Source organism: Helianthus annuus, chromosome 1 (assembly GCF_002127325.2).
Source record: "Helianthus annuus cultivar XRQ/B chromosome 1, HanXRQr2.0-SUNRISE, whole genome shotgun sequence".
Taxonomy (NCBI): Eukaryota; Viridiplantae; Streptophyta; class Magnoliopsida; order Asterales; family Asteraceae; genus Helianthus; species Helianthus annuus.
In genome coordinates this window covers 121,352,739-121,374,471 of record NC_035433.2, presented here as the reverse complement: position 1 = coordinate 121,374,471, position 21,733 = coordinate 121,352,739, and the positions used below count along the sequence as shown (strand labels likewise).

Below are 21,733 nucleotides of genomic sequence, written 5' to 3'. Positions count from 1 at the left end.
GCTTAAGAGCAATGTTGCACAGTATCTCCTCTGATTCATCAGGATTTGTTTTTGAAGAAGATGAATGATATCCCGGATTGTAGCTTGATGAATTTGTCTGTGATTCTTTTGTCTTTTCAGCGCTGAATCCGGTCTTTGGTGATTCACTTGCTTTCGCCGAAGGTATGTTACCTTTGTAATAAAGACCAACATTCTGTTGATGTAAAGAATTGCTCATCTTGTTCTGCTTTGCAACTCCAATTCATGACTTTCTATCTTTTCTATCAAGACATCAAGAGAAATTGTATCATATAAAGCATCATTTTTCAGTATGAATACAAACGTTTGCCACTGATCGGCTCGTGGTAACGCTTCTATGATCTTATCAATTATTTCTTCTCTAGTTTTCACAATTCCAAAACGATCAAGTTCAATTTTTAAATGACCAAATCTTTCTATCATCTGTCTAACTGATTCACCTTTCAAGCTATCAAACAAATCAAATTCTTTCTTTAATAATGCAATTTTATTTTTCTTGATTTGTTTACCCCCCTCAGCTTTCACCCGTAAAGCTTCCCAGACAGATTTTGATGACCCATCATGTTGAAGTAAGGCAAACAGGTCATTTCTAATTGATGATTGAATTAAAGCAATCATTCTCTATTTAGCTGAGAATTCCCTTTTGTCTTCTACTGATAAGCTTTTGAGTGGGGTTTCTTCTCCTTTATCATCAACTAGTCTACTATAACCAAATTCCAAACAAAACCAACTTTCATGAGCGTAAGCTTTTGCCCAGTTGATGAACCGTTCTTTCCTCCAAGTGTAGTCTTCAATGCTTTTGAGCGTTGGTGGTTTTGAATATGTTCCATAGAAATTATCATGTTTGATGTTTTCATTGATCGCTTTTGTTATAGCTTTTGGTGTAACAGTTGAGGTTTCGGAAGACTCAGATGTAAATGCGTTGTAAAACGTGTTGTAAAATTCTTAAGCCATGATTTGATCTTCTAAAATTTCCTGGAGATAAACAAACAAACACAATCAGTTTGAACAATATCAAATAACTTGAAACAAATTGACACACGGTTGATGCGAAATGATCTTGTCACGAAATAAGTTTTGGTGCGGAATCAGTCTTCAAACGAAATGAACTTTGACACGAAATAATTCTTTCAAACGAAATGACTTCTTGATGCGAAATCAATTTTGGTGCGGAATGAACACTTCCAAACGAAATAGCAGTCTTCAAGCGAAATGACCTAATGATGTTGATTTCGCGCGAAATAGATGTACTTTTTCAAACGAAATAGTCTTTGGTACGAAATACAAGTTGTTTTCGTACGAAATGAAGTTCCAAATTTGATTTCGTGCGAAATGAAGTCCACAAGATTGATTTCGTACGAAATGAAGTCCATTTAAAGTGATTTCGTACGAAATGACGTTCAAACTGTTGATTTCGTGTGAAACGATAATGCCTGTTTCGTGCGGAATAACGATGACGTCAGCATATCGGCCATTATTTTGTCAAATTGATCCTGTTTTACTTTGAATTTTGGTCCAATTCTTTCAAGGATTTGTTAAAACTATGTTTTATGTGATATATTTGAAATTCAATTCATTTTGACCGTGAAAAGTTATTAAATTTGAAAAGAAGGTGTAGAAGCCAGATTTTATGATGAAATCAAGCTGAATCTGTATGAACTCTTCCTCCTGAGCTCTGACACCACTTGTAGGATCGTTGTACGAACTGAATGAGTCGTTTAGAAGAGTTTGAATTCGATTCAAAGGCGGAATTCAGAGAAACGGGCTTGTTTACAGTTTGATTCAATTATAATGTCTCTTGTATTGATATAATCGTCTTACAGCACCTGGAGACAATTCGGCAGAGCTTCGCTACTCAAATCCGAAAGTTACAAATGACAAACCAGCACCTACTATATATAGACATCTGATTTCGCACGGAATAGCCAAAGATCTTTTCGTGCGAAATACCCACTGGTTATTTCATGCGAAATAGCCTTTGGCTATTCGTGCGAAATAGCTATCACACACACAAACTCAGTTTCTAGCATCCCGAGCACTGGTTTATCCTATCTTGTTACACGACTCGATACAAGACGAAATCGACAGACAAAGTGCACTAACATAACTAAATCTAGACTTTTTCAATCAAGATCTAGTAATGGTTAATGTTCATGTATTTTAAATAAATCGAAAACTTTAGGATGAGATTTTTGAACGGGATTTTTTGTTGGTTTGGTTGCTTGTTTGGGGATTTTGATCTTAACAATAATTGTTTTTTTTGTTGGTTTGGTTGCAGGTTTAGCCTTTTGATCTGAACAGTAAGTGTTTTTTTTGTTGGGTTGTTTGATTTACAGAAACAGACCCATAACATGTGTTAAGCACCTGTTAGAATAATATATAACGCGTGTTGATTTACAGAAACATATCCATAAAGATATTCAATTGACAAGCTGGATGGATGCGGGGATATTGAACAAGTCAAATCTTTTGGGAAAGAAGTTTTCATTCGTTTATAACATGTGTTAGTGGTTCATGCTGTAACAGATCCATAAAGAAGTTTTCATGCTGTAACAAGTTTTCGTTCATGCTGTAACAGAACAGCATGATGTAACCAGACGTGTGTCATATATAACATGTGTTAAGCCCCTGATAGAATAATATATAACGTGTGTTATCCTTGTTAATTAAAAAAAACAAGTAATAACTATTTTATTTTTATTGATGTTTAAAATATCTGATAATGTGGATACCGAGCGTAATACTTGTACAAGTATTACATGTACAAGTTAGTATCGTGTAATATTAAACGAGCCATTTATGGTATCACATGTACCGGTAATTTTTGGAATATACAGATTTTGGAATATATAACATGTGTTAAGACTCTGTTATAATCTTTGTATAACTTTAACTTTAGGACCTTAACATAATATGAAACGGGTCATTTGTTGTGCAGATTTTGGAATATATAACATGTGTTAAAACCAACGGTCTCGGCAATTGGATCTTATTTCCCTTGAATCCATCACCGTCCTAATAAACAAAAAGATAAGATAACCGTTAAGTCGTTAACTCATAAATATTAACACATTCATAGCCAGATGTTCAGACTATAACACGAAATATAACGTGTGTTAACATGTGCATCCAGCAAGATGATGGCATGTAAACGTGCATTATGATTAGCGGATCACGCATGGTAACACATTTATAGGTAGGTTGGGAATAAATTTTTAAAACCCTTGCGTGTATAATTCGATGGTGACACTATGTTGTAAACGGGTGTGTATAATTGTTAAACGGTTTTTTGGATTCGTTATTATTGTTGGGGTTTCCTAATCACTTGTTTTTTGTTACATGTTTTACAAGTGTGTTGTTGAATCCAAAAAATATCAGGTTTGTTTCTCTAAGACCGAAAAATGACTGCCCTTGGTCAGATACTAACATGTGTTAGTGTACATGTAAGGTCAGTCACATTTGTTTTCATTAACATGTGTTACGTTTTTGTCAGCGTTTGTTTTCACATTTGTTGTCGTTAACATCCGGAACATATGATATATAACGTTTTTTAACATGTCAGCAAGTGTCAAATATTGCGAACCATATTGGGAATAAATAAATTGAAACCATCAAGTTGTGCACTTTTATATCAAGTGGATGGTATCGTTTAAAACGTAGAGGGTGTACAACATGTGTTAGGCTGTATATGTACTAACATGTCACATTTAATCACATGCATGTTACTCCCGTAATTTGTTGGTTTCTAAAAAACGATGGTATCGTTTAAAACGTAGAGGGTTTCTAAACGTAGAGGATGGTATCGTTTAAAACGTAGAGGGTGTACAACTAGTTGGTTTCTAAAAAACGATGTGCCAATGATTAGACTTCAAAAAAAAAAAAAAAACCGATCATGTGTTAAGACACATGATAAGTGGAAATATTTTCTTCGGAATTGCTATGTCTAGCAGTATAAAGTGTAACATGTATTTTGGTACAAGCTTTAAAAAGAAAATAGAAAAAAGACAAAAAGACAACCATCAGGAATTTCCCTAAACCCAGAAGAATCAAAGGGCAGTTGATTAAATCCAGAACCATAACGAGGCATTTTAGAATACCCGACGTTTAGGGAAGCAACATGTGTATCGCTGAACTACATCGAAAACAACATGAACTAGCGACAAAGTGAAGAGAAAGACATAAACGCGCACAATATCATGACAAAATCTGGGTCGAAGATACTTCATGAACATTAATAAAGCAACCTCAGGAACATTACTTCGTCGAAAGAATCCATTAATCATACAATCTAGAACATTTATCTGGTGATACAATCTGGAACATTTACTTGAATCACTTTAATAAATCGCCTACATGACCATTACTGACTCTAAATGTATCTCCATGCTTGTACAAAACGAAGAGAAACAACACAACAAGACTCTTTCTGGTACAAAAAGAACACATGCTTGTACAAACCTGGAACATTTCCTTCATCTTCGATCTCAATCTCAATCTCACTAATGTTATTTCAGATCAGATGTTGGAGGATGCTCCATGGTTCAACAATGGTGGAACTAGATCTCAATGAAGAAGAATGACTTTATGAAAAATAAAATCTTTATTTAAATGTAAAAAGTAAAGGTATATGATGGGTTGAAAACATGATGGGACATGACAGGACAAATGGAGGAAAATATCTTTGGGAATATATGCAAAATTACACATATACCCTTAAAGAAAAAGTAGGAGTATGTTAATGGCTGACACGTGGCGTAATATGGACCATGCAATGAGTTTTCAAAGTTTTCTAAAAATAAAAGGTTTCTTGTGTAACATTATCCTATATATATATATATATATATATATATATATATATATATATATATATATATATATATTATGATGTTATGACATCAGTCTTGAAGTTAGAATGTTTAACACATAGGCTTAAAGCCATTTTATTTGATTTTACCCCAAAATGGCATTTTAGACTTTTTAATAAATATATCTCTGACTCATCATTTGACTCGATCAAACATGATGATCAGAAGGTATATTCATAGGAGATTATTCCCTACATTATAATGATCATGTAGTCGGGTTTGATTGGGTTTTAAGGTTGAGTAAATGGGTCAGAATCAAAAGTCAAAGGAGAAGTCAAACTGTTTGACTTTCAACTGGGAATTGAGTGCAATTATAGCTTTATTTATAGTGATCTTGGAGCTCTATAATCAAGCCAATTGTCCTCAGAGGTGTTAAGGAAGGGATTAGTGGCATCCCAGGTGTTTTAAGAAGCAGTGTGGCAAAAATCGCAGGAGAGGGGGCAAAAACTACAGCTGCAGTTGCCAGCTGCAAACAGGCTGCCAATGACACTCTTGTGGACTGCATGGGTATAGCCTTACGGTCCATAAGGACTCCAGGCGCGCTGGAAATTCAAACCCCTTGGTACCGTAAGGGATCTCCATAATATGAATTTTGGCATTTTTTGCATATTTAATCCCTCAACTTGTTTTCAATCCCCATTTTATAAATTTTGTCCCTCTCCTCCAACATATCTGGATTATCTGGAGAGTTCCTGGACGCGTGTTGCTTTATGATTTCGTGAAAATATTTGGGTTGTGACACACTATTTGTATAATGTGAAGATGAGATTGTGACATTGTGTGAAGGGTAATTGATGGATGGTTTTAGAGGGGGGTGGGGAGCGCCCGCGATGAAAGAGAGAGTGTGTTTTGGATTGATAGTATTATATATTATATATATAATATAAAATTATTAAAATGGTTTTTTAACTAAATAAGTAAAAAGACTACTTTACCCTTTACTTAATAGTTAAAATTAATTGGGTTAGTCTTAAAGGACACATCACACAAGATTTTAAAACAATGAGTACAAAATTCGTCAATTTTAAAGACGAATGACATCATCTGAAGATGTGTATGAAGATTAAGGATAAAATTTGCAATTCACTCTATTCATAAGGCAAGCCATTTGATCTTTTAGGATATATGAATGAAATGTTAAGTTTCTAAATTCTCTCTAGTATTCTATCAAGCTTCTATTTATTTTCTTTGGCCCGTTGATCACATGTTGGAACCACAACAAGAAGCTAAACTACATAACACCTCTTTTATAAAAAAATACAAAAATAAATAAAAATCATGATACTTAAAATAAATGTAAATAATCTTCTTGTTAACTCTATACACTTTGTATATATTTAACTGTAACATTTTATGTATACTCTATGCATGTTTGCAGGAGCCGTATAACTTGCACATTTGTTGTAGTGTGATGATAAATATACATGTTATAAACTTTAACTAATATTTAAGTAATACAAAAGTATTCAACTGATATCATTTTACTCTTTTTAACTAAACAATTGCCATATTTGTTTTTCGAATTATATAAAAAATTCTAAAAAAGAGTCGGATTTGAGAGAACTAGACCGGACCATACAATTAGTTGGTAAACAATTATGGTTAGTTTTTTTAATTATTATAAGTTGAGAAGTTCTTTGTTTCAATATCAGATCATTAACATTCCAGATATTACTACGACAATGGGAACATTTGAAATTGAAATGGTAAAATGATAGATAAAATTCAAAGCATCCACCAACTTGTTGAATTTATTACACAAATCAATTACTTAATAGCTGTGGAACTATTTACAGATGATAAATTACACTTATATTAGTTTTCTATATCGTAAGCAAAGTTATTTGGCCAACATTTTAAAAACTAAAAAACAAAATTTCAACGCATATACTCTATAAAAACATCCGAGATTGCCTTCGAAAGAAAGACGAGTGATGATAGAAGAAGAAGATGTTCTGAATTCGCTTCATTGATTTTTTGGTTTCCTTTTTATCACCATACATACATTATGATTTGCATCGTTCCTTATAGAAGAATGAGTATCGCGAATGATGATTCACCGATGGATGGAATGATTACCGATTGGTCCTGCCAGAAATCACAAAAAAAGAAATATTAAAATTTAAACCAACGTTAGTAAGCAACGACGTATACCATAATTAACTCACAGTATTGGGATTATTATCGACGAATCATTGACGACTACTGACAGAGGTAAACCCAAACATTAGACCCTCCCTCAATAATCCTTTTGTAGATTTTATTGGTAATCCGTCAAAAAAATGTATTACGCACACCATGTTTGCCGATGGAGTATCACCGAAGAATTATCAACAGAAGCCGCCTACACTGTCAGAATAACGAGGGACTCATTCACCAATGAAAGTCATATGTTTTATAGTGTCGTACATAGATTTAGAAATAAGCTAACGCTCACTAACATTGAACACAAATATCTATTTTATATGTGAGATATATAATTAGTAATTTAGTGTTTTGCGTTCTTCTTGGTGCATGAGAGCAACCTGACGAATTAAGTTATGTCCAAAATAAGCTAAAGTGAATGAAACATTTAGACTTGCAAGTTTTTTGTTTGAAATGGAACCTAAAAGTGACTTAAATTTGTATAGAATGTATCATAAAGTTGGATGAAATTTTATGAAAGCTTAAGTTATGTCCAGACATTGCATAAGTGGAAATCAGGATTTCTCTGGTAACCAACCTAGACCATAACCCCTCCAAACTAATAAATTTAGGAAATTGCACTTTTTATCCTATATGTTTCAATGTTTATCAGGCACTGTCCTTTAACTTCAAAAATTACACTAGCTCTCCTTTACATTTGCACATAATGACAGGCGGTGTCCTTTAGAGGAAACCCATTTAGTTGTTGAAGTCAAGTCCACCCATGTGCCACTCACGTGAGGGCATGATGGTCTTTTAACATCCCATTTAAAAATAACATAAAATATATATACACATATATTACAAAACAAACTCTCACACACTCTCTCTTAAAACTCTAATCTCCGGCCACCATCACCAACTCTCACATCCGTCGACCAAGAACCCCATCCCCCTCTACTCTAATTAGTTATGGAGACCAAAGCTCTAGAAAGAACATGCGTGTTGGTCCAAAATGTGATTGAAGATTTATGTCGTTGATCCACCACCTAACTCCGTCATATGGGGTTGGAGACAAACTGTCCTCCTGCCCAAATCGCCATATGTCTGTCTGAACTTAACAAAGATAACTAATTGGGTTATTGCAAAAGGACACCGCCTGTTATCATGTGCAAACGTAAAGGATAACCAAAGTAATTTTTTAAGTTAAAGGAAACCGCCTGATGAAACGTTGAAACATAAAGGACGAAAAGTGCAATTTTCTCTTATAAATAGGATGGATGATTCTTGAATGCATTTCCAAGTTGGATGTTTCCAATATCCTTAGGACTTTGACTTTACTCCGTAAATCGCTATTTAAAAGAACAGCCCGGTTATTGTACAATATCCCTTTACGTACGCGATTTGTGTATAACATGCGGTTTTGTAATTTTGGGGAGTCCGAGTTTATCAGCCATGCAAATTTATACATGTCCGGGTTTGTATAACATGCGATTATGGGGAGTCCGAGTTTATCAGCCATGCGAATTTATACATGTCCGGGTTTGTATACCATGCGATTATGACATGTCCAAGTTTGTGTATAACATGCGATTTCTAATCGCGTATGTAATGTATGTTAAGGCCAATTGTACGATACACTTTTTCTTTAAAAGAAATATATAGATCACTTGTTCATACAAAACACTCTTCCTAGAGGTTTTTATCGCCTTGTTTAGCCGGTCTTGATAAAAGGTCTAAAACGAACTACTAGCTACAGTTTGAAGGAACGATAAGATATAAACTGAATCGAACCAAACCGACGGAGTTATGCCACTATGTTTTAAACATGGTTGTGAAACGGACATGTTTTTTTTATTGCTTTTGAAGGATGGTGTTGACTCTTACATTGTAAAGGTTGTGAAATGGACATGTTTTTTTTTTTTTTTGAAGGATGGTGTTGACTCTAACATTGTAATAAATTATAACGTGTTGCAAAAAATTAAACCTTATTTAAGAATAAGCATCATTATATTTTATGTATTTTTTATACAAAATAATAACAAGTGACAACTGGTATACCATACAATCAAGAATGGAAAAATATAAAAGTAAAAAATTCATGATCAATATTAAAAATATAAACTATGTGTCGATGATGAGTCGCAAATCAATCCGGTCGGGACCCTAATTCGTTTCCTTGTCGTCTGGTCGGTAAAGCTTCAACCAACGATTATTCAAGGCTTGAAGCGGTCTTGCGTTAGCATCAGCTTCCTGTTACAACACAAGCTAAGATTAAGAAACAACTTTATAAAAGTGCAAACAAATTATGATAGAACATATGTATAAAGCTCACATCATGGACTGCTTCACGGATTATACGCAACTGTTCTCGCGAAACCGTTCTCACCTGATAAATGAGGTAGCGGAAAAATGTCTTTTAGTGATCACATACCTTAAACCTAGTAAAAGTAGTATGAAATATTATAAAAATACATAAATATGTTTTTTACCTTTCGAACAATAGTCCAAGTAACATTTTGGTCGCATGGTGGAGTAGTAAGTGAGCCAATATATCGATAATATTTTCTACTCCCTATTTTTATTTGTCGTGGGTCTATTATCCCCACGCTTTTTTCAACTTCTCTTGTAGACGACACTGCTTTTAAATATGGCTCCATCTGATCACATATTACATGGAAATTTATAAATTTATATCCAGAGAAAACTGTAAGTTAAATTGTAGTATTTGTTAAAGATATTGTTTATGAACATACCTTCTCTAAAAAAGAATCAGGGCGACCAATTTTGTATAGAATTCCAATCACTGCAACCTTTTCGTCTATACTTTGATGAACCAAGTGTAGCTCGAGATTAAATCTATGCATATAAAACAGATAAAGATATTAGATGAAAGACTAATTTATTGGTAATAAAAACGAGTATTCAGTTTTGCCATGGTAAGAATCAAAAGAAAATTTGACACCTTCGGCCGTTTATGGTGTGTTCGGTAGGGGTGTGCCAATGGGCTTGATTTAGCTGAAACTCAGTTCCATTTATATGAATATGTCCGGCTCCTCCAATCCATCTCAACTGTGTATTATCATAATAAGTTAGTAATTACTAGAGTAAATATTTATACCAGCCAAATCATAACAATTATATTAAAAGATTATATAAGTTCAATTAGTTGTGGTGCATGCTTTCCTACCATCATATCATGGCCCCGATTAATAAGTGTTGCATTAGCAGGGTTATAATCTCTATCAAGTCTTCCGAGTTTGGATGTCGTGTGAACTCTTTTATGAGTTAGATCAATTGGCGACTGCATGTCTCCGTTATTACACATACTCCACTCTGGATGGATCTCTCCCCAATGGTTCGGGCCATTTGGACTGTTAATGTCATATGAGAATTCATGTTCATCATCTGCACAACATTTTTCAAGAACAATAAAACATAAACAACCAAACATACGAAAAGACAATTGTAATATTGAATTAAATAGTTTTAGCGACTAACCAACTTCTTGAGATAGAGCGAAAGGTAGACAAAAGACGATGAAAAGAGCAAAGAACAAAAGGCTTTTGTTATCCATTATTCTGTGCATATATCAAATCTTTATAGGATTTTGTATAAGTTATTGATGTTTTGTATAGGGGGCATGCATATATATAGAGAGAGAGGGGCATGGGGTTGGGGGTCATGTTAAAAAAGCTGGTTATGTGAATGGAAAAATGGAAGTTTCATTTTGACCATAGACTATGTTTTAAATAACATATAAAGGTAAATAAATTCTTCGTTTCCAACGAGTGGCGAGAAACTTCTTCTTGTTTTGGTAGCCAAGGTTTGAAGTCTGGATAAAACAAATGACTTTTGGATTCGACCACCTTAATTATAATACTTGTAACTATTTATAAATTATAAATTATATATTATTTAGTCAACTGAAAAGAACTTGGAACATATAAGTATTCGGGTTTTCAAACATAACACTCATGTTCTACGTTTGTGATGAAGGAATACGAGAATATTGAAACATATTTTACATGTTTCTTCTTCTCGAGCTTTATATTAAAAAAGGAAGGAAACATTTTGTTTGTGAAACGGCTTATTTGGAATAAGATATCTGTTGTAGTAGGATGATTAATAACTTATAAACTTTATTAACCGGTCATTTTAAGGCCTAGCGTTATACTCATGGGGTTTCCCGCTTCTCGCATCATGTTTCAGCGGTGACATGGTGTTTTCCACTACCTCCAAATCAACTTCCATCCCCGCATCCACATACATTGAGCAGTTGCGAAGTTTGAGATTTCCGACCGAGGGGTCGAGAACGTATACACCAAAAATTTCTATAAAACCGGGGGGGTCAAAAACGTATATACCCAAAAAGAAACTAATATCATTCTAATCTTTCAAGCTTTAGAATTACTAACTTTATTATTATTATTATTATTATTATTATTATTATTATTATTATTATTATTATTATTATTATTATTATTATTATTATTATTATTATTATTATTATTATTATTATTATTATTATTATTATTATTATTATTATTATTATTATTACTATTACTACTCAAAAAGTTCGTAGTTTTCAATACCACATCATAACACAACAGAAATTAATGTGAAAGTGGAATGGTAAAATCGTGGATAAAATTCAAAGCATTTACCAACCTTTTGAATTGATTGAATGTGCTACCGTACAAATCCATTATTTTATTCTTTTGGAACTATTTACTGATTGAAAATTTTCTTTTGAACTTTCGTTGTTCTGTAAGCAAATTTAGTATTTGGGTAACATTTAAGAATCCAAATAGAAACTTTCAACGCACATGCTCTATAAACATAACCTAGTCGGATTCACCTTTTCTTGACAAGATGTGATCGAAGGGCGACTGATCGAACGGTGACCCTCCGAACTTTTCGCCCAGTAGTGTTATATATGTAGTTTTCGTATATAAATTTGTGGGTATATACGTTTTCGACCCCCGGTTCTATAGAAATTTTTGGGTATATACGTTTTCGACCTATAGAAATTTTTGGGTATATACGTTTTCGACCCCCCGTCGAAAACGTCAAGCTTCGCCACTGGGAGGACCCAACTTTGTGTGAAATTTAATTTCATTATTTGAGAACAAAAGAAAAGGCTTTATTCAATGAAATTCATCACAGTGGCCTATTAGAGTGAAACAACAATGCTACACAAATAAGTATCAAAACCTAAATGATGTAATCAATGGACCTATTCCGGTGGTTATCACCGACCAATCGGTCACAAAATACAATAACCTCCCCCCTCCCCCAAAAAATAAAAAAACAAAAAGGAATATTAAGAAAACGTCTATATCCATCGCCGGACACCGACAAAATTACCTACAGATATCATAACCTGGGGAAAACTTCTCACCGGTTGACACCAACTTGGGTAAGTCTAGATCTGGTCATTTCTTGTGGGAACGATTTGCTAGGGATGTGGATCAGTTCTATCAGTTAATTCGATTTTAAAGATCAAAAATATTATCTTAAGACGATGAAAGTTTATATGGTCCATGCTTGCCTACCATAATAGCCCCAATTAATAACTGTGAGATCAATTAGTGACTACATGTCACTATGATTACACATACTCCGATCAAGATGAATTTATCCCTGATGGTTAGGGCCTTTAATGTTCATGTGATATGAGATAATACAAATGAGGCTTTTTATGTAAAAAGAAAAACTTGCTCTAGTACTATTATTCCTATATCATCTATGTATTTACAACTAACCATAGAGTACAACCCTACTATCAACAATCTCAAACCCCAAGTTGCCAACGTATTGCTTTTGTTTTTTTTTTTAGAATTTTGAGATGGAAATGGGGTCATAAATCCCTTATTTTATTCCACTCCTTGTTGAGTTGCCTCTTTATACACCAACACACAGAGAGAGACATACACAAACACATATCAAACAATAGAATATACACACATATCAAATAATAGAATATACAATTACAATGTGGAAGTTAAATTGTTTAGGAACTTTCCAACTTCTTGAGTTATAGCTAAAGGTACACAAAAGATTATGAAAAGAGTAAGGAACACTAAGCTTTTGTTATCCATTACTTTGTGCATATACTAAATGTTTTTAGGCACAAGTTACTGATTTTGTCTATTTATATATGGGACATACAAATTGTTAAAATATGTTGTGATTCATATGGTCATGGGCTAATTATGGTTGTTGTATGGGCTACTAGTAAGTAATTATGATATGGGCTTATGGGCTTATATCTTGTGGGCTTAGTGGTGATAATATGTGATGTATTGTTGGAACTGTTGGGTTTATTGTATTCAGGTTGTATTGTTGAGGGGCTTATGTGAATCTTCTCAAGGGTCATGATCATCTTGCTTCATACTTTTGGACCTGGATGTAACTTATGAAGATGCTTGTATAAAATGGTTGTTGACTGAAATTTTAGTCATTCTCGCCTTTTCATTATCACTTTCATTCTCTCTCTCTCTCTCTCTCTCTCTCTCTCTCTCTGTATTAGTCGTTAGGGTTTGTTGTTCTGTTGAAGATTGTGATCATCTCTCATCTGTATTTCTGAGAGATTGATCTTGTGGTTGTATTGATGATCATCTAGAGATTTCTGTATTTTTGTATTGTTACAGATCTTACAATTTGTAAGCTCCTAGGGTTCTTATGGGGTAACTATTTTGGGTTGGTTTAAAAAGATTCTGTCACCTTGTTTTGTCGCTATTTCTTGTGTTTGTTTGTTTGTTCGATCTTCATATCATGTTTCTTAACATGGTATTAGAGCCATGTGGCTCTTGTTGTTGATTAATCTCTTGTTTCCGCTGTGATATTATTTCTGATTGTTGTTTGTTGTGTGTATTTAGGGTTTATGATCTTGGAAACTGTTGTTGGTGATGTGTGTCAGATCTACATAGATCTGTTGTCTTGAAGGTGTGTTGGTCATAGTTGGAGACGAAACCCTAACTTAGGGTTGGATATTTCTTGAGGATCTTCTGGTCAGATCTGCATTAGTCTCTGTAATCCTAGAAGATTAAAGGGCAAACTAACTAGTCTGATTAGCTTGGAGTTATATGCTCTTTGTGAGATCTTTCTAACCTTTTCTTTTTTGTTCTATTACATCTGCATTGAGTCTAGGCATTCTTGTTACCGGGCTAGTCAGACCGACCGCAATCGAGTCTTGTTTGTTACTTGTTGCATTATGTCTGTCATGTTGGTTGTTGTTTAGATTTTTTTGCTCTTGTTTTATGACTTGTCCAGACACCATTGAGTGACGACCCTGGATCTGGCTCTTAACACAGTTTCGCCTTAGGGTACTTGTTCTTTTGTGTTGTTTGATCTGGTGTTGTTTCTTTATTGGTGTTTATGTGTTGATTGTTTGTGTTATTATGGGTGGTCCTAGTAATTCTACAACTCTTATTAGTAAACTAGACATAGGTTATCCTTTATACTTGCACCCTAGTGATTCTAGTGCATTAACTATAGTGAATATCAAGTTAAAAGGTACTGAAAACTATTATGTTTGGTCTAATGCTATGAGGCTTGCTTTAGAGGCTAAAAATAAATATGGTTTCATTGATGGTAAATGTGAGAAATCTAAAGATGATGATGTGTTAGCTAGTCAGTGTGATAGGTGCAATTCTGTGGTTATTACTTGGTTGTTAAATTCTATATCTGAGGAGTAAAAACTTGCCTCTGAGGTTTGGACAGTTTTGAAAGAATCTTTTGATAAGGTGGATGGCTCAGTTGTACATGACTTTTATAAAAAAAATAAACTGTATTTCTCAAAATGGCAGTAGTGTTGCAGAGTATTATAATAAACTTACAAAAATGTAGAAGCAGTTTGATGCTATGATTCATCTGCATTCATGTTCTTGTCAGGCAGCTAAAGACTATAATGATCTTTCAACCTTAATCAAATTAATGCATTTTCTTATGGGTCTTGATGATGTTTATTAAACTGTAAGAACAAACTTGTTAACAAGAGAGCTATTTCCATCTGTCAAAGTTGCTTTCTCTATTGTTTTTAGAAAAGAGTCTCATATGATTGCTAGTGGTGGGTCTAAAGGGCAAAATGTGTCATTTGTGTCTAAGACTATTAAAACTTTTGATCCTAGAAGAAGAAACTTTAAAGTCCTAATCCAAACTCATCGCAATATGTTATGACATACAGTTGATCGTTGTTTTGAAATAATCTCGTATCCTCCTGGAATGAAGAAAAGGCCTGTATAATAATAATAATAATAATAATAATAATAATAATAATAATAATAATAATAATAATAATAATAATAATAATAATAATAATAGTAAATCTTGTTTATTTGCTGCTTCTTCGAGTTCTGTGGTATCTGCTTTAACATTTACTTCTGAGTAAATAACTAAGTTGTTAAGTTTAGTTGGTGAAAAAGCTGGGGGAAAGCAGTTAAAGTCTAATATGAGAGGTGAGTTGTCCTGTATGTCTAACTATGTTAATAATTTTGTTTGCTGCTCTAGTAGTGTGAGTTTTGAACATGAGTATAATAGGATAGTTGATTCTGGTCCTAATCAACATATGATTAAGCCTGACAAAGATATGATTAATTGTGTAGATGTTTATCGAATGTGGTTTAACTGTTAGTCACCCTAATGAACCTAGTGTAAGAGTGCTAAAAATTGGAGAATTAAAATTAATAAATGATGTGATATTGAAAGATGTGTTTTATGTTCCTGACTATAGTGTTAATTTGTTGTATGTTCATAAACTTGCTAAGGATAATGGTATTACAGTGTTGTTTAATGAAAATAATTGTATGCTACAGGATTTGAGATCAAAGAAAATGCTGGTGATTGGTAGTCAGGATAATGGTCTATACTTTGTTGGTAAAAATGGTAATGCTATGAACATGTGTTTTAATAGTATTTTGAAGTCTAATATGTGGCACAATAGGTTAGGTCACCCATCTGATCAAGTTTTGGTTGTTTTAAAAGGTAGTTTGAGTATAATTCTGTTTGAACGTGGTCTTTGTGAAATATGTCATAAGTCTAAACAAGTTAGGGTACCTTTTCCATTAAGTGATGATAAGTCTATAAGTGTTGGAGATCTGATTCACTTAGACTTATGGGGTCCTTATAGAGTAACTAGTTATGAAGGGTATAAGTATTTTTTAACTGTAGTTAATGATTACTCTAGATCTGTTTGGTGTTATCTTCTTAAGAATACGATGGAAGTTTTTGAAAATCTAAAAGCTTTTTTATGAACTTATATTAACTTAGTTTAAGAAGAAGATTAAAGTGTTTCGTAGTGATAATAGAACTGAATTCATAAATAATCAAATGAGTGTTTTTTTTAATAACAGAGGTATAATACATTAGACTTCCTGTTCATATACACCACAACAAAATGGTGTTGTTGAACTCAAACATAGGCTTATTTTAAATATAGCCAGAGCTTTGATGTTTCAGGGTGTTCTACTTTTGAGATTTTGGAGTGATTGTGTGCTAACTGCAGTTTATTTAATTAACAGGCTTCTATCTTCTGTGTTAGTAGGAAAGAGTCTGTATGAACTTATGTTTGGTTTTAAACCCTCCTTGTCGCATTTGAGAAACTTTGGGTGTTTATACTTTAGTACAGTGTTAAATGAATCTGATATGTTATCATGTAGATAAGTATGTTTTGATTGGTTATTCCAATGTTAAAAAGGGTTATAAATTGTAGATTTTGGATGAGAAAAAACTCTTTTTTTTCTAGAGATATGAAATTTTATGAATATGTTTACACTTTCAAGCCTAAACTCATTAATGATTAAGTGTTTGTTGATAAAGATTTAAATCATATTAATTTTTTTTTTTTGACTTGTATGAAATGTTTACACCTGAAGTTTTTCACATTCCCAATGATGAAGAGGGTACTGTTGTATCTCATCAGCAACAAGTTCCCTCTACATCTGCCACTCCTAGACCAACTGAGTCCAGTCATAACAGAGGTTCTAGTGTAGAAATTAGTGATAGAGTGGAGTCTGGCAGGGCAGAGGACACTGAACTATTAGCTGATGAGATCAACCCATCTGAGGGGACCCAAGCTAGTCTTAGGAGATCTTCTAGGAATACTTCATTGCCAAAACAGTTTGTTGGTTTTTGTGTTAAACAGTAGTGTTAAATATGGTATAGAGAAAGTTGTTAGTTATGCATGTTTATTGGCTGAAAATTTTTGTTTTACCGGTAGTTTAAATAAGTCTATTGAACCAAGTTCTTATAGTGAAGCTTCCAAAGACTCCAAGTTGGTTGAGGCCATGAATCTTGAAATGAAAGCTTTACATAGGAATAGAACTTGGGAGGTTGTTGATTTACCTAAAGATAGAAAACCCATAGGATGTAAGTGGATATATAAAATAAAATATAAAGCTAATGATGAGGTTGAGAGATATAAAGCTCGTTTAGTAGCAAAAGGGTATAATTAACGTGAAGGGATAGATTTTGGAGAAACCTTTTCTCCAGTTGTGAGGGTTACTGTTAGATGTGTGTTGCGTATTGTTGTTCAAAATGGTTAGCCTTTATTTCACTTGATGTCAATAATGCTTTCTTGTATGATCTATTTATGAAGATGTGTACATGACACTTCCTGGTGGATATTATTCTAAACATGAGAATAAAGTGTGTAAACTTGTTAAATCTTTATATGGATTAAAACAGGCTCCTAGGAAGAGGAATGAGAAACTTACAAATGTATTACAAAGTGTTGGTTTTGTGCAAAGTGTTTGTGATCACTCCCGGTTTACATTTTTTAAGGAATCTGTGTTTATTATTCTGTTAGTTTATGTAGATGATATTGTGATTACTGGCAATGATAACAAAGAAATTGCTAAGGTAAAAGCTTTGCTAAGTGATACATTTCAAATTAAAGATATAGGAACACTTAAATATTTTCTGGGTCTGGAAGTGTTGTATAATACAACTGGGGTGTGTTTGAGTCAGATAAAATACTGTTTGGAAGTATTGAATGAGTTTGGATACCTAGGGTGTAAACCTGTCAATACTCCTATCGAACTGAGTCATGTTAGTAACTCAAAAACTGAGGTTTGTATAGAAAAGTTGAATAATGTTACTAGTTATCAGAAACTGATAGGCAAATTGATATATTTGTCCTTAATACGGCCTGATATTATGTTGTTCAGTATATGAGTCAGTTCATGCATAGTCCCTTAGAGGTTTATCTTATAGTTGCTTTAAGGTTGTTAAGATATTTAAAATCAAGCCCATGTAGAGGTCTTTTGTTCAAAAAGAGTGTTAATTATGAATTGTCTTATGTTGATTCAAATTGGGCAAAGTATTTAATAACCAGAAAATCAGTTACTGGCTTCTGTGTCTTGTTTGGTGAAAATTTAGTGTCATGGAAATGTAAGAAACAGAGTACTGTTTCTAGGTCAACTGGGGAGGCTGAATACCGTGCTACGTGTTCAGCTGCTTGTGAACTTTTATGTGGATTGTAAATGTTCCAAAAGAGTTAAAAGTCGATTATAAGTTGCCAATAAAACTTTTTTGTGATAATAATGCTGCTATTTCCATAGCAGCCAATCCTGTTTTCACGAAAGGATTAAACACTTTGAAATTGATTTGTATTTTTTGAGGGAAAAAGTGTCTATTGGTTTTATAAGTACAGAAAAAGTTGACTCTGAAAGTTAACTAGCTGATGTATTTATAAAAGGTTTTAGTGTCACTCAGCATGAACATTTTTGTGAAAAGTTAGGATTGGTTGATTTGTTTAAACCATATGAGTGAAGGGGGAATGTTAAACTTCTCAAGGTTCGCGATCATCTTGCTTCATACTTTTGGACCTGGATGTAACTTATGAAGATGCTTGTATAAAAGGGTTGTTGACTGATATTTCAGTCATTCTCCCCTTTTCATTATCACTTTCATTCTCTCTCTGTATTAGTCGTTAGGGTTTGTTGTTCTGATGAAGATTGTGATAATCTCTCATCTGTATTTCAGAGAGATTGATCTTGTGGTTGTATTCACGATCATCAAGAGATTTCTGTATTTTTTGTATTTTTACAGATCTTACAAAGGTTCTTGGGGGGTAACTATTTTGGGTTGGTTTAATAAGATTTTGTCACCTGGCTTTGTCGCTATTTCTTGTGTTTGTTTGTTCGATCTTCATATCATGTTTCTTACACAAATAAATACAGAGGAGGTGGTCGGGATGGAATGGCTTTTTGGTTCAAAAAAGTTTTTTGAATGGGAGAAATTGAAGTTCCATTATGCCCATAAATTATGTTTTATTTAACATATAAAGGTTAAAAACTTCTTTGTTTACGAGTGACGAGAAAATTCTTATTGCCTTTGTAGCCAATGTTTGAAGTGTGGAAACACCAAGAAACTTTTCAAATCACGACCATATCAAACATAAAATGCGTAATTAGTTATATATAATTTTAGTTAACTTCTTGAATTATATCAGATGTTGTTGAAAAACTAGTTTTCTTCAAAATATTTGAAACACTTTTTACAACATAGATACAATTTGTTTCTACTAGAATTTAAACTTGGCATGTAAGTGAACCGAATAAACACGTACTAGTTTGTGTTGAATTACCAAGCGATTATCAAACACACAACTTGAGCAAACTTGTTTGACTCTATTTGTTATTGTAATAGAAGAAATTATAATGCAATAATCAGTAACTCTAACAACCTTTTATATAGGTAAACAACTTGGAACACAAGAAAACATTGAACTACGCAATATAATCCTATTCAACTTCTACATCAAATATAACTACATAATTAAGACTATAGTTAATGTATCTTTAGATCAGTTTGAAACTCCCCAATCCTTAGGGTTTCGGCTGTAAGATTTACTCTTTGACAGTTAGTTCAAGATAATAACAATTTCAGTCCATATATAGTGGAAAGTAACAATAATGTCTTTACAATCCAAATTTAGACTAAAACATTGTCTTTAGCATAAAAACCAAATAGAGACGTGGATGCCAATTGTGCTTTCGGAATCATCGCCATGCGCTAGTTTCTACTTTGTCCAACTAACCTAACCTGATGTACATATTAAAAGCCAGTTATGCTAAGTGAGTTATAGTTCAAATCACAAATAGAAACTAGGTCACAAATAAAGACTCACATTGTTGTACGCTATACATACAACACAACTCTTTACCATAACTTTATCACGATGGTATGAACTATCACATGCATCAAAACTATATAGACTATGCACACCGCCCCAAAAGTGTCTATTGGTTTTATAAGTATAGAAAAAGTTGACTCTGAAAGTCAACTAGCTGTTGTATTTACAAAAGGTTTTAGTGTCACTCAGCATGAACATCTTTTGTGAAAAGTTTGGATTGGTTGATTTGTTTAAACCATATGAATGAAGGGGGAATGTTAAACTTCTCAAGGTTCGTGATCATCTTGCTTCATACTTTTGGACCTGGATGTAACTTATGAAGATACTTGTATAAAAGGGTTGTTGACTGAGATTTCAGTCATTCTCCCCTTTTCATTATCACTTTCACTCTCTCTTTGTATTAGTCGTTAGGGTTTGTTGTTTTGTTGAAGATTGTGATCATCTCTCATCTGTATTTCAGATAGACTGATCTTGTGGTTGTATTCACGAACATCAAGAGATTTCTGTATTTTTACAGATCTTACAAAGGTTCTTGGGGGGTAACTATTTTGGGTTAGTTTAATAAGATTTTGTCTCCTGGTTTTGTCGCTATTTCTTGTGTTTGTTTGTTCGATCTTCATATCATGTTTCTTAACACAAATAAATACAGAGGAGGTGGTCGGGATGGAATGGTTTTTTGGTTCAAAAAAGTTTTTTTGAATGGAAGACAAAGAAGTTCCATTCTGCCCATAAACTATGTTTTATTTAACATATAAAGGTTAAAAACTTGTTTGTTTACGAGTGACGAGAAAATTCTTATTGCCTTCGTAGCCAATGTTTGAAGTGTGGAAACACCAAGAAACTTTTCAAATCACGACCATATCAAACATAAAATGTGTAATTAGTTATATAAATTTTAGTTAACTTCTTAAATTGTATCAGATGTTGTTGAAAACTAGTTTTCTTCAAAATATTTGATACACTTTTTACAACATAGATACAATTTGTTTCTACTAGAATTTAAACTTGGCATGTAAGTGAACCGAATAAACACGTACAAGTTTGTGTTGAATTACCAAGCGATTGTCAAACACAAAACTTGAGCAAACTTGTTTGACTCTATTTGTTATTGTAATAGAAGAAATTATAATGCAATAATCAGTAACTCTAACAACCCTTTTATATAGGTAAACAACTTGGAAAACAAGAAAACATTGAACTACGCAATATAATCCTATTCAACTTCTACATCAAATATAACTCCATAATTAAGACTATAGTTAAAGTATCTTTAGATCAGTTTGAAACGCCCCAATCCTTAGGGTTTCGGCTGTTAGATTTACTGTTTGACAGTTAGTTCAAGATAATAACAATTTTAGTCCTTACATAGTGGAAAGTAACAATAATGTCTTTGCAATCCAAATTTAGACTAAAACATTGTCTTTAGCATAAAAACCAAAAAGAGACGTGGACGCCAATTGTGCTTTCGGAATCTTCGCCATGCGCTAGTTTCTCCTTTGTCCAACTAACCTAACCTGATGTACATATTAAAAGCCAGTTATGCTAAGTGAGTTATAGTTTAAATCATAAATACCAACTAGGTCAC

General features: G+C 33.3%; 1 protein-coding gene and 1 long non-coding RNA gene across 2 annotated transcripts; one reads left to right on the top strand and one right to left on the bottom strand.

Annotated features, from left to right (window-relative positions):
- The first annotated feature begins 2,143 nt into the window (after positions 1–2,143).
- On the top strand, positions 2,144–2,614 carry LOC110939004. The gene is made up of 3 exons (XR_002591886.2): positions 2,144–2,161; positions 2,297–2,318; positions 2,419–2,614. It is a non-coding gene; the product is annotated as an uncharacterized LOC110939004 (long non-coding RNA).
- Positions 2,615–9,013: 6,399 nt separating this feature from the next.
- LOC110938989 (alpha carbonic anhydrase 7) lies at positions 9,014–10,621 on the bottom strand. The gene is made up of 7 exons (XM_022180923.2): positions 10,509–10,621; positions 10,198–10,415; positions 9,973–10,079; positions 9,764–9,866; positions 9,500–9,667; positions 9,343–9,396; positions 9,014–9,260 (listed from the first exon to the last, which is right to left on the bottom strand). The coding sequence occupies exons 1-7, from the start codon at positions 10,594–10,596 to the stop codon at positions 9,174–9,176; spliced, it is 825 nt and encodes a 274-aa protein (XP_022036615.1). The 5' UTR covers positions 10,597–10,621; the 3' UTR covers positions 9,014–9,173.
- Positions 10,622–21,733: the final 11,112 nt, after the last annotated feature.